This window comes from Echiichthys vipera (assembly GCF_963691815.1).
Source record: "Echiichthys vipera genome assembly, chromosome: 6".
Taxonomy (NCBI): domain Eukaryota; kingdom Metazoa; phylum Chordata; class Actinopteri; order Perciformes; family Trachinidae; genus Echiichthys; species Echiichthys vipera.
Genome location: NC_139831.1, coordinates 2,962,364 through 2,977,343, shown reverse-complemented (window position 1 = coordinate 2,977,343; position 14,980 = coordinate 2,962,364). Strand labels below are relative to the sequence as shown.

Here is a 14,980-nt window from a genome sequence, read left to right as displayed (position 1 = left end):
AGCAACTGATGAGGTTTCTATCCTGCAGCTTGTGCAAAATGAAAAGAAAACAAACCTCAGAGGGTAAAAAACTAAAGTAATTTCCATGAAGACGCCAAGAAAAATGACTTATTGGAGAGGAGGAGATTCAGGAAGTTGGTGAGGACCGACACTTAATTCTTAAGAGAGATTCAAGGACCACAAGAGACTGGTTTGTGGAATATCGTTTTGAAGCCTCAAGTTTGGCCGTCGCCATCTTGCTAGCCGGGGAGGAGCACCAAGCAGCGCTATGATGCGATCCGCTGACATTATATGGTGCTGAGCTAAGCTAAACACTAATGACAGAAACCTTTAAGGCGCCGTTCGCTGCAGTGACACATAGCCGGTCAAAAATCGGCAATTTCCCTTAACTTACCAGCTAATGTTAGCTTTGTTACGCTGAACAAGACCTTTTTAGGTGACCACAACGTCACAATTAACTTTGATGAAGTGAAAACACATTGTGCAAGACAGACAAGACGCAAAGGTTAACTGCTATTTTAATGTACACAGTGGCGTGGATGCATTAAGCCTTCATCCTGTTGCAAGCATCGCAAACTACCAATCACAAGGTAGTCACTCCCTGAAGCACATGTGTCAAACTGATCCAGTAAAGGGCCGCTGTGGCTGCAGGTTTTCACTCCAACCATGCATGAACACACCTGACTCAACTTACTCAATCACCTGAACTGTCTTCACACAGTTGACTTGTTGGACCAGGTGTGTTTTTGATTGGTTGGAATGAAAACCTGCAGCCACAGCGACTCTTTACTGGATCAGTTTGACACCCCTGCAAAGCATCTCCTGCTTTCTGGTGTATTTGGCTCTAAATGGGACCATCGTTTATTAATGAACATCACGCTGTACTGAAGAAGAGTTGAAACTGGAGATTGAGACATAAATGCATTAGGAAAATGTTTACTGAGGGAATAAATCAAGCGAGAAGTTTAGGCTCATTTTCTCATTGACTTCTATGCAATCACACTTCTTTTTGGAGCCAGTTGAGTCTCCCCCTGCTGGTCATTAGAGAGAATGCAGCTTTAAGTGGAGTCTCCTCCTGCTGGACATTAGAGAGAATGCAGCTTTAAGTGGAGTCCCCCCCTGCTGGACATTAGAGAGAATGCAGCTTTAAGTGGAGTCTCCCCCTGCTGGACATTAGAGAGAATGCAGCTTTAAGTGGAGTCTCCCCCTGCTGGACATTAGAGAGAATGCAGCTTTAAGTGGAGTCTCCTCCTGCTGGACATTAGAGAGAATGCAGCTTTAAGTGGAGTCTCCCCCTGCTGGACATTAGAGAGAATGCAGCTTTAAGTGGAGTCTCCCTCTGCTGGACATTAGAGAGAATGCAGCTTTAAGTGGAGTCTCCTCCTGCTGGACATTAGAGATAATGCAGCTTTAAGTGGAGTCTCCCCCTGCTGGACATTAGAGAGAATGCAGCTTTAAGTGGAGTCTCCTCCTGCTGGACATTAGAGAGAATGCAGCTTTAAGTGGAGTCTACTCCTGCTGGACATTAGAGAGAATGCAGCTTTAAGTGGAGTCTCCTCCTGCTGGACATTAGAGAGAATGCAGCTTTAAGTGGAGTCTACTCCTGCTGGACAATAGAGAGAGTGCAGCTTTAAGTCACTTCACTTCTGACTTCACTCTTCAGAGCCGTAAGCTGCTCCCGACTCTATTATACAGTCTGTGGCCTAAATCAGTAAGTCTTCCCAGTTAGTAAGAACACGTCTGACACAGAGAATCTCCCGTGGAGTGCTGCATGTGTGAAAAGGTCGGCTCTGGACAATGTCCGGACATGGTTCTCCAGAGTTCACATGAGAAGACGGCAGAGACGGTCGGGGTTAGTGCTTGATTCACCTGAAAGTGCAGCTGCAGCCGGATCGCTAATCTACCTCTTCGCCAACCATCACAGCTCAGGGGATTGGGGATTACAACAATAGGATTTAGGATTTATACTTTTTTATGTATCGTTCTTCCCCACAAACCCCGCTCCACTCTCTTACTCTTTTCCCCCCTCTGTTGTATTAACTGAGGCTCATGTGGCTCAAACAGCGGGGTGTGATTCTCCATTAATTTGGATTTGTCCAAAGTGAGAATGATGCCGTTTGTAATTGAATTATTAGGCGACATACACTTCTCTATAATCGTGTCTCAGTTGTCATCTAGGAGATCTCGGGGTCAAGATCCCGGAGGTGGTCTCGAGATAAATCTGATGGGTCCCAAAGGGATTACGACATTTATAAATGTAGACAAACGCCTCATTTGATCATTAGCATTTCTTTTTTATGACGTTGTTTATGAGAAAATCATATCACCACAGGGTCTGTTTGGTAGCTGGAGCATTTTGATCGTGATCTTCATAGGCAGAAACATCTGCTAATACAAGCTTCTTAACCCATTGATGCCTGGAACGCGTTCATTTGAAGTCTTCAAATTTCCCCTTTCCAGGCATCAATGGGTTAAATGTTGTTTTTTTTTGCAATGGTGCATTTAACATCCTGAGGTTTTGAGTTGTTTATCAGAGTAAACTAACAATTTAAAGATATCAGCTCTCTATTTCCGGACACCTTATAGTATATCAATTATTCAGTTAATTAGAAAACACAAGCATATTAATTAATTATGAAAATAATGTGTTTCCTCAGGAGGGGGGCTGGAGTCTCCCTTAGAGAGAGGGGAGAAGTTCAGCCATCTGGAGGAACTCGGAGTAGAGCCGCTGCTCCTTTGCGTTGAAAGGAGCCAGTTGAGGTGGTTCAGGATCATCTGGTAAGGATGAACCCTGGGCGCCTCCCTAGGGAGGTGTTCCAGGCACGTCCAGCTGGGAGGAGGCCTCGGATAGGAGACCCAGGACCAGGTGGAGAGATTAGATCTCCACACTGGCCTGGGAACACCTCAGGATCCCCCAGTTAGAGCTGGTTAATGTGGCCCGGGAAAGGGAAGTTTGGGGTCCCCTGCTAAAGCTGCTGCCGCCGCGACCCGACCCCGGATAAGAGGCTGAAGATGAGATGAGATGAAAATAATTAATTAACCGTGACCTGACCCCAGATAAGCGGTTGAAGATGAGTGAGTGATAAACGTCCTTTACAATAATAACAGGAAAAAAAGACTGTCTTTACCTCTAACTCAAAGCTAAACCAGACCCTGAGTCGACCCTTCACCCTGAACTAAAGCAGTCCAATCTGATCTGGACTTTCTGGAGCAGTGTCCTCACTTCACAGAGCCGTGTCACCTTACCAGCCTTGCGAGGACACGCAGTCCTCATAAATACGTAAACACGAGAACATGGCCACACACACTAAAACGTGTCAAACTCAATCAAGCAGCTGCAGTCATGGCAGGCACGAACACATGCCCTACAACGCCAAAATGCACGACAGCACTCGTGAATGCACTCATGCATGTTCACCGGCTGTATAGAAACAATCTCCCTCTTTCTCTCACACACATAAACACACACACGCACACACATCCACTACTATATGGGTGTTTTTTTTTTTACTGCAGGCTCATCGTTACATTTCTTGTGGGTGTTTGTGTTTTCTTGCCCTCCACCTACACACATACACACAAACCACCAGTTTCGCAATCAACCAGCACTTCAATATTCCCTGCAGGCCTGACAGCTTTACTCCTTATTCAATACAGCAGCCTCCGACTGATGGATCCAAGCGGACACATAGAAGTGATTGATTAAATGCTGCTAAGACAAAAAACAACCAAAGAAAGTAGAGGAGGGAAGGGACGGTCCTCCAGGGAAAACCTTACATGCATTGACATTATTTTTTAATAAATAAATCCAAATCAGTTGTGACATATGAAATAAACTGACATATTTTCAGGCCCAGAGTCACAAAACGTTGCTGAAAACAACACAAAACAATCACAAACGACCCAAAATGACGACAGAGACGCAAAACGAGCACGAAAACATCGACCAGAAGCACGATGAACCGCTTTAGCTTCATTTAATCAAAAGCACTCGTCTCAGGCTCAGAGACAGTTAAAATAAATCAAAGTGGTTCTGAGGCTGATGTATATATATATATTTGTGTTCCAGTATATGTTACATAATATACTTATTTTTGACCTATACTATTATTCTTTTCTAAACCTGACACAGTTGTTTTGTTGTAAATCACATCTGTGACCCTTTCACAACGTGCATCTCATCTCATCTTCAGCCTCTTATCCGGGGTCGGGTCTCAGGGGCAGCAGCTTTAGCAGGGGACCCCAAACTTCCCTTTCCCGGGCCACATTAACCAGCTCTAACTGGGGGATCCTGAGGCGTTCCCAGGCCAGTGTGGAGATCTAATCTCTCCACCTAGTCCTGGGTCTACCCTGAGGCCTCCTCCCAGCTGGACGTGCCTGGAACACCTCCCTAGGGAGGCGCCCAGGGTTCATCCTTACTAGATGATCCTGAACCACCTCAACTGGCTCCTTTCAACGCAAAGGAGCAGCGGCTCTCCTCCGAGTTCCTCACGGATGCTGAACTTCTCCCCCTCTCTCTAAGGGAGACTCCAGCCCCCCTCCTGAGGAAACACATTTCGGCCGCTTGTACCCGCGACCTCGTTCTTTCGGTCATGACCCAGCTTTCATGACCACAGGTGAGGGTAGGACCCAAGATTGACTGGTAGATCGAGAGCTTTGCCTTCGGCAGCTGAGGATCATGGTACGATCGAAAGCTCGAGAAGATCTATCAAATGTTGTTTTTGACAGGATGTTGACTCTGGAATATTATTATATCAAAAAAAGAATAAAGATACAAGACAAAGATCGTGCACAAGGATTTAAAATCATGCACCAGTCCAACACAGACTCGCACCATCTCATGGAGAAGAAGTCAGAACCAAAGAGGACTGTAAAACTGTCGTCGCCAGTTCTCGTAAATGATGAATTTCCACAAACAAAAGCCTCAGAGCCCGGGGATGGAGTCTGTTTTTCTTCTCCTCTTCTACATTGTGACTCCATAATGAAGCTCGCCTCTGTTTGCTGCACGGCCTCGGTTTTTAATCATGCTCAGAGCTCGGCCTATGAAACATTGATGCCCTGTGTTTCTGCCTGGTGATGAGCTCCACACAAAGCTAATATTAAAATCCTTCAGAAGGCCCGAGGACGGAGAAGAGCAGGGATTTAAAAAGAAGAAATCCAGACTGCATGGTACATCGATGACCGTCTCGCAAACGTTAATGTTTAATTCCGTTAAAAGTACGGGGACGCAGTGGCTGCGGACGGTCTCCGCAGTGGTACCACGTTTCATCATTTATTTAAAAACAACACATTTCTTTTAAACTATTTGTATTTTGTACTGTTCTGGTGTTTGGAGACAACAGACACAGCAGCGGATATGACAACTTTGTTTGTGTTTGACCATTGGAAAACGGAGCTCGTCTGGTTGCTCCATGTAAAGACCGTCTCTCTGGTGCATTTTCAACGGGCGGAGGATACAACGTAAAGGGCGGACATGGAAGAGGATCAGAAGAATTGAAGAGTTTGATTCAGAAATCAGAAGTTTAGCGTCCAAATTCCCTCCGTATTCATCTTTGTGTAATCGTGAAGTCAGGAATTATTGTAATTGTCTTTTTACGTTTTACTCAAAATCACTTTGGTCACATCGATAACGTCTCACTTTTGAATACAACTCTTCATCTCTGCTGACGCACCGGACAAACAAAGACAGAAAACACAAATGTAGATGTGGATGTTAACGTTCGACCGTGTCTCAGATGTGACGGAAGCATTCACCTTCATGTGCCGTCGCCTCCGTCTGAAGCGCAGCAGCTCCTTGTGTTGGCGGGCGATGAAGTTGACGGCGGCGTACTCCAGCAGGGCCGAGAACACGAACAGCAGACACACGGCCATCCAGATATCGATGGCTTTTACGTAGGACACCTGCAGAGGGGGCGAGAACGTGTTTAGAGGGTTGAGTTGTTGATGATGTTTTACTCGATTATGACTTCATACCTTGAAGTTTCCTGCACAGCTTCAGACTGTCCTGATGAATAACTGATGAAAGATGATTTTGTGCTTTCAATACACTGCACATATGCATATTTCAATCCTTGCAGGAAACTCACACTCAAATTAAACATTTGTACTTCTTATCGTGAAAAATGCGTTCAAAAAAGACATCGCCACGAGACCAATAGATCTCAGTTCTCAATCAGACTGTATTAGATCCAAAATGAGTGCAGAAAAATACATATTTATTATATTTTAAATTACTTTGAATGATGGAAACACATATTGAGTGTGCAAATGATTATTTGTTTATGAATCCAAAAGGAACAAAAATGGATCAATCCCTTTAAATGTCACCTTTCGTTATCTGTCATGGTCACGTACCTGTCACCGTTTCACAGCTTGAGATAGAACGTCATATTTCTTCAGATATTATATGAAATTTGCATAAAATACGCGACTTAAATCGTGGCTCCTGATTCCTTGGAGTGCAAGATTGGCCTACAAGGATTGAAGGGACATACTGACGGGGAGAATTAAAGCTCTCTGCTAATTAAAACCCTTGTTTTTATACATTATAACCAGTGCTGGGATCTGAAACCCTCTGTTTGAATGAGTTCATACATGAACACATAAAGGTATACATCATGCAAAGAGTTAAGATCACCATATTAACGTCTATATTTACAAATATATATACAAACCCCGGCGCTGTGTCGAGCGGCAGCCAGCAACAGTTGCTTCAATAATTTCCATCGCGATCAATAAAGCTTCTTGAATCTTGAATATATATATAATAGCAGATCGAACAGACCAGATGGACAAAACGCTACAACACAACGAGTGAATGCGAGCAGCTTCTACATAGGAAGAGGTCAGAGTGAAGCGAGACGGACAGTAAGGGCCGTCCAGATAATAGGGGCTAAATGAAGTCTGGTTTGATTATTGTCTGATTGTTATCTACCCGCCAAGTGCCATTACTCAAGTGCGTTCACCTCGCCCTGTCATAACAACTCTCCATCTGTACGCGCAATTACAGCGCGCAGCCTGAGAGGGGGATCCCCGTTCTGTCGCAGCGCGAGACAAAACCCACAATCAGCCGTTTAAAATCCAATTAAACGATGACTTGAGATCATTTTCACAAACACACACACACTGCTTCTTATCAGCGCCGCTCTGCCTTGTGGTGATTCGTGCTCGTTTGTCTGTCTGACGCACATTTATCTTTGAATGCCCGACCGATCTGATACTGACTGACTGACTGCTTTCATACTGTTTTTTTTTCTATCACCAGGCAGTATTTGCTTTTCGATACTGTATGTAAATGGTAAATGGACTTGTACTTATAAAGCGCCTTTCTAGTCTTCTCACTACTCAAGGCGCTTTCACAGTGTTTGTCAAATTCACCTGTTCACACAGACGTTCACACTGATGGCAGTGGACATCTACAGACCATCTAATCTAACCATTCACACCACATTTACACACCCATGCGCAGCACGGGGAGCAATTCGGGGTTCAGTGTCTTGCCCAAGGACACTTGGACATATGCCACAGTCGCACCAGTGGTTGGTCTGTCGGCCCAGATCTTCACTAACAGTTATGCTGCGTTCCCGGAAATCGGGAACTTCCAACTTCAAGCTTGTAGTAAGGAGGTGGGGATCGAACTACCAATCTCTCGAATGGAGGACGATCCACTCTCCCACTCTTCCACAGTTGCTTTAGGGTTTTATTTTGGAGTTGTTTTGGATGGAAATATAAAATGAACTCAATGCACTGACATCAAAAGCCAATTTAGAAAAGGAGGCAAAGTCAAGCACTCTGCATTTCCATGAAGCAATTTAAACATGCTTTTACGTGTTGCTGCCTGGAAACCCCTTAATGATGTACAAGTCACAAAAACAACATGCATCTTTCTCTGAAAGGTGGCTGAAAGGCATTCTGGGAAACTAAACCACTGAGTGAAGTAAACGAAGCAGATGCAACAAACCTAATCATTTTTTTTCCTGGTGCCTTTTTTTAGTTTTACTGCCGATCCGTAGCTGTAGTGCTTACGATCAGAAATACGTTTTTTCATTAGTTTTCTGTGTTTAAATTGCTCTTTGTTTAATATAGATTCAATATTCACAAGATCTTAAACGACCCCCAATCACAACCACACTACGTTTGAAGGCTGAGTTGACAATCTTGCACTAAAACCATTTTTATCTTTGATTTGTGAGTTTGGATACATATCGTATCAGTGTTGAATTATCAGGTTATAAACTTTAAATGTAGGCAGCTGTAGACCTTGGGCAGGCAAGCCAAGCTAAATCAAACCAAGGCCGGGCCTCGTCCGGTCCTGTATGAGGTCGAGAGCTTCTGACAGACAAACTGACCGGCGGCGTGCAGCTGAACTGCAGCGTAGGCGCCGTTACTGACGTCTCACTTTACAGGACAGTGACAGAAGAACACAGAAGCAGTCAGCAAGACAAGGATACTACCAGGGATAGATGCCACGGATACAACAACCATAATAATAATAATAATAATACATGTTATAATTAATAATTCATTTAATAATATCTTAATTCCAGCGTAAAATCCTCCCGTGGTCTTTTTCGGCACGAACATAAATCAAATGCGCCATTGAGACAGTTTTTTTCATGTATAAACTGAAATCCGAGAGAGTCGCTAACAGTTGGACGTGGCTAACACTGATTAGCTCGGGGCAGTACAGTGAAGGCATTCAAAGGTCTTTTTTAACCACTAATGCTGCTGAAAATAACAGCAAACCTCTGCAGCAGCATGAGAAGAGTCCCTACACACAAAACAAAGCACCAATGGGCTCCTTCCTTTGGGATTGACTTTGGTAATCCACTTGAATGGACTTTACTATGAGAGGAGCTGGTACAGGGGCCAGTAGGTAAGTCTTTAAAACACTCTTTTAATAAACTCTGGCTTCACTAACTACGCTGTTGGTGCTTCATTATATCAAGTGCAAAAACATCTCTTTAAAGGCAGGTAAATGCTGCTTGTTGGCATTTAAGTTTATATTACCAACCTTTGCAGCAGTGTCTTGTTTGTTTTTAGTAGCATCGTGGCTAATGGTATGTTCTTTCTAGACTTGTTTCCCACATTCAAGAACACCTTTCTGGTGAGTTAACCATCCGTGTGTATCGTGTTAAATCAACATCATCTGCTTTGCTAAATAATTCTCAGAACAGCCAAACACATTTCCTCTCCTCTCCTCTCTCTGCACTGCCCTTCTCCTCTCTCCTCATCTCCTCATCTCTTCTCCTGACACCGTGCAGCCTTCCTCTGTGGCATGTGTGAAGAGCCGTGTGTTTAGGTATGTGTGTGTGTGTGCGTGTGTGTGTGTGTATCAATCACACACACACGCTCAGATGTGTGTGTGTTTGAGCAGTATGCCCACCTAAGCTCAGCTGTGCTGTGTGATCATTATTGTGACAGCTGAACTGAGGAGGAATCACGGTTCACTTGTTCAATTTTTAGAGCGCATGAAGCACCTAATGTCAACAAACACTGTGTGTGTGTGCGTGTGTGTGTGTGTGTGTGTCTGTGCGTGCGTGTGTGTGTGTGTGTGTGTGTGTGTGTGTGTGTGTGTGTGTTGGGGATTACAGCTTCCCTGGACAAAATTATACAATCCTACTGCCTCACGCAAAGTCTGACCGTTTTTTTAAAATCTGAAAATCCCTCACAGGGAAAGATTTCTCTCTATTTTTTGTTTCCTTGAACTTCCTCTGTTGTGTGTGTGTGTGTGTGTGTGTGTGTGTATATATATATATATATTCATTTTCCTCATCCTCTCCATTTCTCTCTCTCTCACCTCATCTCTCTTCCAGATGTCGGCCTCTTTACTACCCTTTCCCCCTCCTAACAAAAAGTGTGTCAATGAAAAGGACATTTTCATCATCTCTCCCTTTTTCTTTTCTCTTCCTCCGTCTTGGAGCTGCAATGTCAGAGGTCGCTCTCGACTGCTTGACACTTCACTATAAGATGACATAGCATGAAGAGCGGCGACGGTAGAGAGTAAACACTGAGAGAGACCTTGTCAGGTGCAAAGTTGGAGTGGCAGATGGGTCAAACACACAGAACGTTCACCAAGGAGAGCTGAGTTTGTGTCTCACGTTAAACCAAAAGTAAACTGTCCTGTTTGTGCATGTGTGTGTATTTGGGCCTGTGTGTGTGTAACATGAATAATATATAACAGAGTGAATTTCCCCTTGCGGGATTCTTCTTCTTCTTCTTAAAAAGGGATGCTAAGGTGTCCTAACGGAGACCGTTACCATGTGAAGAGATGATTACAGCCTCCTGAAGCTGCTGGCAGGTGCAGCAGACACCTCCGAACACATAAATATGAGGCTGATGACTGATTTTGGCCATTCACTGAAGTGATAACGTCCAAAGCAGGTGCTCACAGGAGAGGGACAGAATTGGGTATGTTTAAATATATGGCGGCCAATGTACAAATCTTTATTTTTGATCTAAAATATATGTCAACAAACGGCCGACTGCGGACGCCTCAGTGGAACGAATCGATTATCCCCCGTGTTCCACGACTGCGCACCAGCTATTGAGCCTTTCGGCGAGTGCAGACCAGATTTGTTGAACCCCTACACGATACAACGCTGTGACTCCTCTTCTATTTTAACCCCCTGGACTCATGTCATCACAACTGGATGAAGAGACAACTGGATAAACTGTTGTCTTTCATAAAAATGTAAATTCATGCAAGTAATTGTGCACCAGCAGCTGACTGGAGTGGATTCATGTACAGGCTGAGCTGGGCTGCAGCCTGGGGCCATGCTTGAGAAAGGGCCCCTGATTGGCCAGACTATTTTTGAATTATTTATATTTACTTAAAACAAAACTCTTCACAAAAATCCCATCATGTAGCCAGGTTCACAAGGGCAATTCCAACAAAACGGCTTCCTGTAACACTGCAGATGTTGTACCTGTTGGTTCAGTTTTGCCTTTTTTCTGTCACATTGCTCTTTATTGTAAGAAGAGGAAGAATTATTACTTTATTAATCCCCCTAGGTGAAATTCAATTTTTTCACTCTGTTATTATTCAGGTTACACACACACATGCCCAAAATACACACACATGCACACACAGGACCTATACACATGCAATTAATGGAGAGATGTCAGACCGAGGGGGCTAGAGATGGATCAGCGCCCCGAGCAGTTGGGGGTTCAGTGCCTTGCTGCAACCTACGGTTCCCAGCCGACTCACCTGTGTTCTGAGCTACTGCCGTCCCCCCCCAAGTCAAGGGTAACATGAGTAAGGGTGAGATTGGGATTGAACCTGGGACTGTTGGTTGGCAGACTTCAGGGTTAGCCATCATCCCTAAGCCCTAAAGGCTGTGTTAATGTGTGTGTGCACCCTGAGTGTGTTGGCCATGAAACATTCCTACCACGCAGGCATGGCACTAAATTACTTTTTTTCCCGATAAAGCATGATGAGTAAGAGGGGGGGGGCCTACACCAAGAGCAGCCTAGGGGCCCATGACCACCTTAATCGGCCCCCGGTCAGCTGATGTATTGCTTTGTTCATTACAGCTGCTGAAGGGTGCGTTTGATTTGTCCTCACCTTGGGCAGCGAGGCTCTGGAACCGGAGCTCTGTGTGGTCATGGTCAGCACGGTGGTGATGCCCAGACCCACCCGGGCAGGTGCGGCGTCCATGTTGATCCAGAAAGAAACCCAGGACAGGATGACGATGAGCAGCGAGGGGATGTACATCTGAATCAGGTAGTAGCCCATCTGACGCTCCAGGTGGAAACGAGCCTCGATACAGGTGAATTTACCTGGAGGAGGAGCAGGAAGAAGGGTTTTTAATAAAAGTGAGGAGGGCGTTTGTGGAGGATGAGAGGAAGGAAGACGGATGGAAAGAGAAGAGAGAGTTCTGATGGAAGAAAAGGTAGGGCTCGACCAACGTGGGACTTTTTGAGAAAATTCACTGATTGACGCAGATACAGTACATGGTCTTGGTCTTGTCTCGGCCTCGACCTCTAAAAGTCTTGGTCTTGTCTCTATCACGACCTCTAAATGTCTTGGTCTCGATCTCTAAATGTCGTGGTCTTGTCTCAGTCTCGACCTCTAAAAGTCTTGGTCTTGTCTCAGTCTCGACCTCTAAAAGTCTTGGACTTGTCTCAGTCTCGACCTCTAAAAGTCTTGGACTTGTCTCAGTCTCGACCTCTAAAAGTCTTGGTCTTGTCTCAGTCTCGACCTCTAAAAGTCTTGGTCTTGTCCCGGCCTCGACTTCTAAAAGTCTTGGACTTGTCTCAGTCTCCACCTCTAAAAGTCTTGGTCTTGTCTTGGCCTCGACTTCTAAAAGTCTTGGTCTTGTCTCAGTCTCCACCTCTAAAAGTCTTGGTCTTGTCCCGGTCTTGACCTCTAAAAGTCTTGGTCTTGTCTAAGTCTCCACCTCTAAAAGTCTTGGTCTTGTCCCGGTCTTGACCTCTAAAAGTCTTGGTCTTGTCTCAGTCTCCACCTCTAAAAGTCTTGGTCTTGTCCCGGCCTCGACTTCTAAAAGTCTTGGTCTCGTCTCGGTCTCCACCTCTAAAAGTCTTGGTCTTGTCTCGGTCTCGACCTCTAAAAGTCTTGGTCTTGTCTCGGTCTTGACCTCTAAAAGTCTTCGTCTTGTCTCAGTCTCGACCTCTAAAAGCCTTGGTCTTGTCTCAGTCTCGACCTCTAAAAGTCTTGGTCTTGTCTCGGTCTCGACCTCTAAAAGTCTTGGTCTTGTCCCGGCCTCGACTTCTAAAAGTCTTGGACTTGTCTCAGTCTCCACCTCTAAAAGTCTTGGTCTTGTCCCGGCCTCGACTTCTAAAAGTCTTGGTCTTGTCTCAGTCTCCACCTCTAAAAGTCTTGGTCTTGTCTCGGTCTCCCCCTCTAAAAGTCTTGGTCTTGTCTCGGTCTCGACCTCTAAAAGTCTTGGACTTGTCTCAGTCTCGACCTCTAAAAGTCTTGGTCTTGTCTCGGTCTCCCCCTCTAAAAGTCTTGGTCTTGTCTCTGTCTTGACCTCTAAAAGTCTTGGTCTTGTCTCGATCTCGACCTCTAAAAGTCTTGGTCTTGTCGAGGCCTCGACCTCTAAAAGTCTTGGTCTTGTCTCGGTCTCGACCTCTAAAAGTCTTGGTCTTGTCTCAGTCTCGACCTCTAAATGTCTTGGTCTTGTCTCGGTCTGTCCTCTAAAAGTCTTGGTCTTGTCTCGGTCTCGACCTCTAAAAGTCTTGGTCTTGTCTCTGTCTCGACCTCTAAAAGTCTTGGTCTTGTCTCTGTCTCGACCTCTAAAAGTCTTGGTCTTGTTTCGGTCTCCACCTCTAAAAGTCTTGGTCTTGTCTCGACCTCTAAAAGTCTTGGTCTTGTCTCGGTCTCTAAAAGTCTTGGTCTTGTCTCGGTCTCAACCTCTAAAAGTCTTGGTCTTGTCTCGGTCTCGACCTCTAAAAGTCTTGGACTTGTCTCAGTCTCGACCTCTAAAAGTCTTGGACTAGTCTCAGTCTCGACCTCTAAAAGTCTTGGTCTTGTCTCGGTCTTGACCTCTAAAAGTCTTGGTCTTGTCTCGATCTCGACCTCTAAAAGTCTTGGTCTTGTCTAAGTCTCGACCTCTATATTCAGTTGTTTTGCACTTTTTCGTTAAGTACATATTTCCACATGTGTTAATTCATAGTTTTGACGCCTTCAGTGTGAATCTACAACGTCAATAGTCATGAAAAGAATGAGAAGGTGTGTCCAAACTTTTGGTCTGTACTGTATATTCAAGCGACTTTGAGTTCCAGAGAAGCGCCATATAAATACAATTTATTATTATTAATATTAGTATATCGGTCTGGCTCTACGTAGAAGTAAATATTACTAGTCGAAAAATGGTAGGACACGTTGTTTACTACAATAAAACCCTTTAATGTAGCATCATCTACATTGTCACGGCCCACAGGAGCTGAGTTATGGCAGCCTAATGAAATGAAAAGCAGACGCTGTGCCAGGAGAGGTGCTGTGTGTGTGTGTGTCTTAATAAATCCTGAGCATTAAAAATACATCTCACTATGAAAGTTAAAAACCTCCTTTTATGTTTTACTCTGTTTTCTCTCAATCTCTTCTGATTTTAAAGGAAAAGACCGAGTTTCACCCTCCAAAAAAAAAAGGTCATTACTTTGTAATGAGTTGGCGCACGACGCGGTTATATATTCATGGAGTCAATCATTTTGTCTCGGTGGGTGTCCTGTTTTCCAACGCGGGTATCTCGTAGGAGAGATGAAATTTGCGGCACGTCGAGCACAATAGGTTGAAGCCAGGAGAAAGAAATGATAACGCCGGTCGATGTTTAAACTCTACTTAAAAGCAAAATGTTCTTTCATGGGTTCTCCCCGAGGCGGTGCGGTTTCATTAGCAGCGAGGAGCGTTTCTGAATTCCCCATTATCTTCATCTGAACGGGCACATTATCTGAACACTGACGCAGTCGTGTCCTCTGGAAGAACAGGTGGAGATGATGAGAGGGGGGTTCGATAAAAGATAGAGGAGGAAGGAAGAGGGGGTTGGGGAGGGAGGAGTGGTTGGACTGGCAGTGGAAAGGAGGATAAGCCGGGGGAGGGGAAAAACGGAGGAGGTAAAGAGACAAAGTTGACAGCTTTGAGGCGAAATGTCAACTTCCTTCAGCTCTCGCACTTAAAGCCGGAGTGTAAATCACGAGCGAGGGGCACAAATGCTCGGCTTTGCTGCCTGTCAAAGGAAACCAAACATCGGTAAATACTTGAAAGGAAACACAGCAGGTGTTTTTGGGGTTTGTGCTGCCAGATACTTGTGGCAGAGCGTCTGAGAGGTGGTTCAGAGGAGCATGTAGCACTGCAGGAAGTGATGACACTACAGAAAACGATGAGTTAGCGCCTCTTCCTCCCTATTTCCATGTCCTGGTGCTAAATTGTTGAAGCTACGATGAGAAATGATTTTATTGGCATCTTTAAAATAACATTGCTGCTTTGCGTTTTTGGGTAAACAATCTTCCTGGT

The 14,980-nt window shown here is 44.8% G+C and overlaps 1 protein-coding gene across 3 annotated transcripts in view; it reads right to left on the bottom strand.

The window, feature by feature from the left end:
- Positions 1–14,980, bottom strand: part of glra1 (glycine receptor, alpha 1) — a gene marked incomplete at both ends in the record, with an annotated part of 138,805 nt that overhangs the window by 15,578 nt on the left and 108,247 nt on the right. For all 3 annotated transcript variants that reach the window (XM_083915559.1, XM_083915558.1, XM_083915560.1), the window contains 2 exons: positions 5,755–5,901; positions 11,570–11,784. In XM_083915559.1, coding sequence (XP_083771685.1) covers positions 5,755–5,901; positions 11,570–11,784 — 362 coding nt within the window. The remainder of the gene's footprint in view (positions 1–5,754; positions 5,902–11,569; positions 11,785–14,980) is intronic.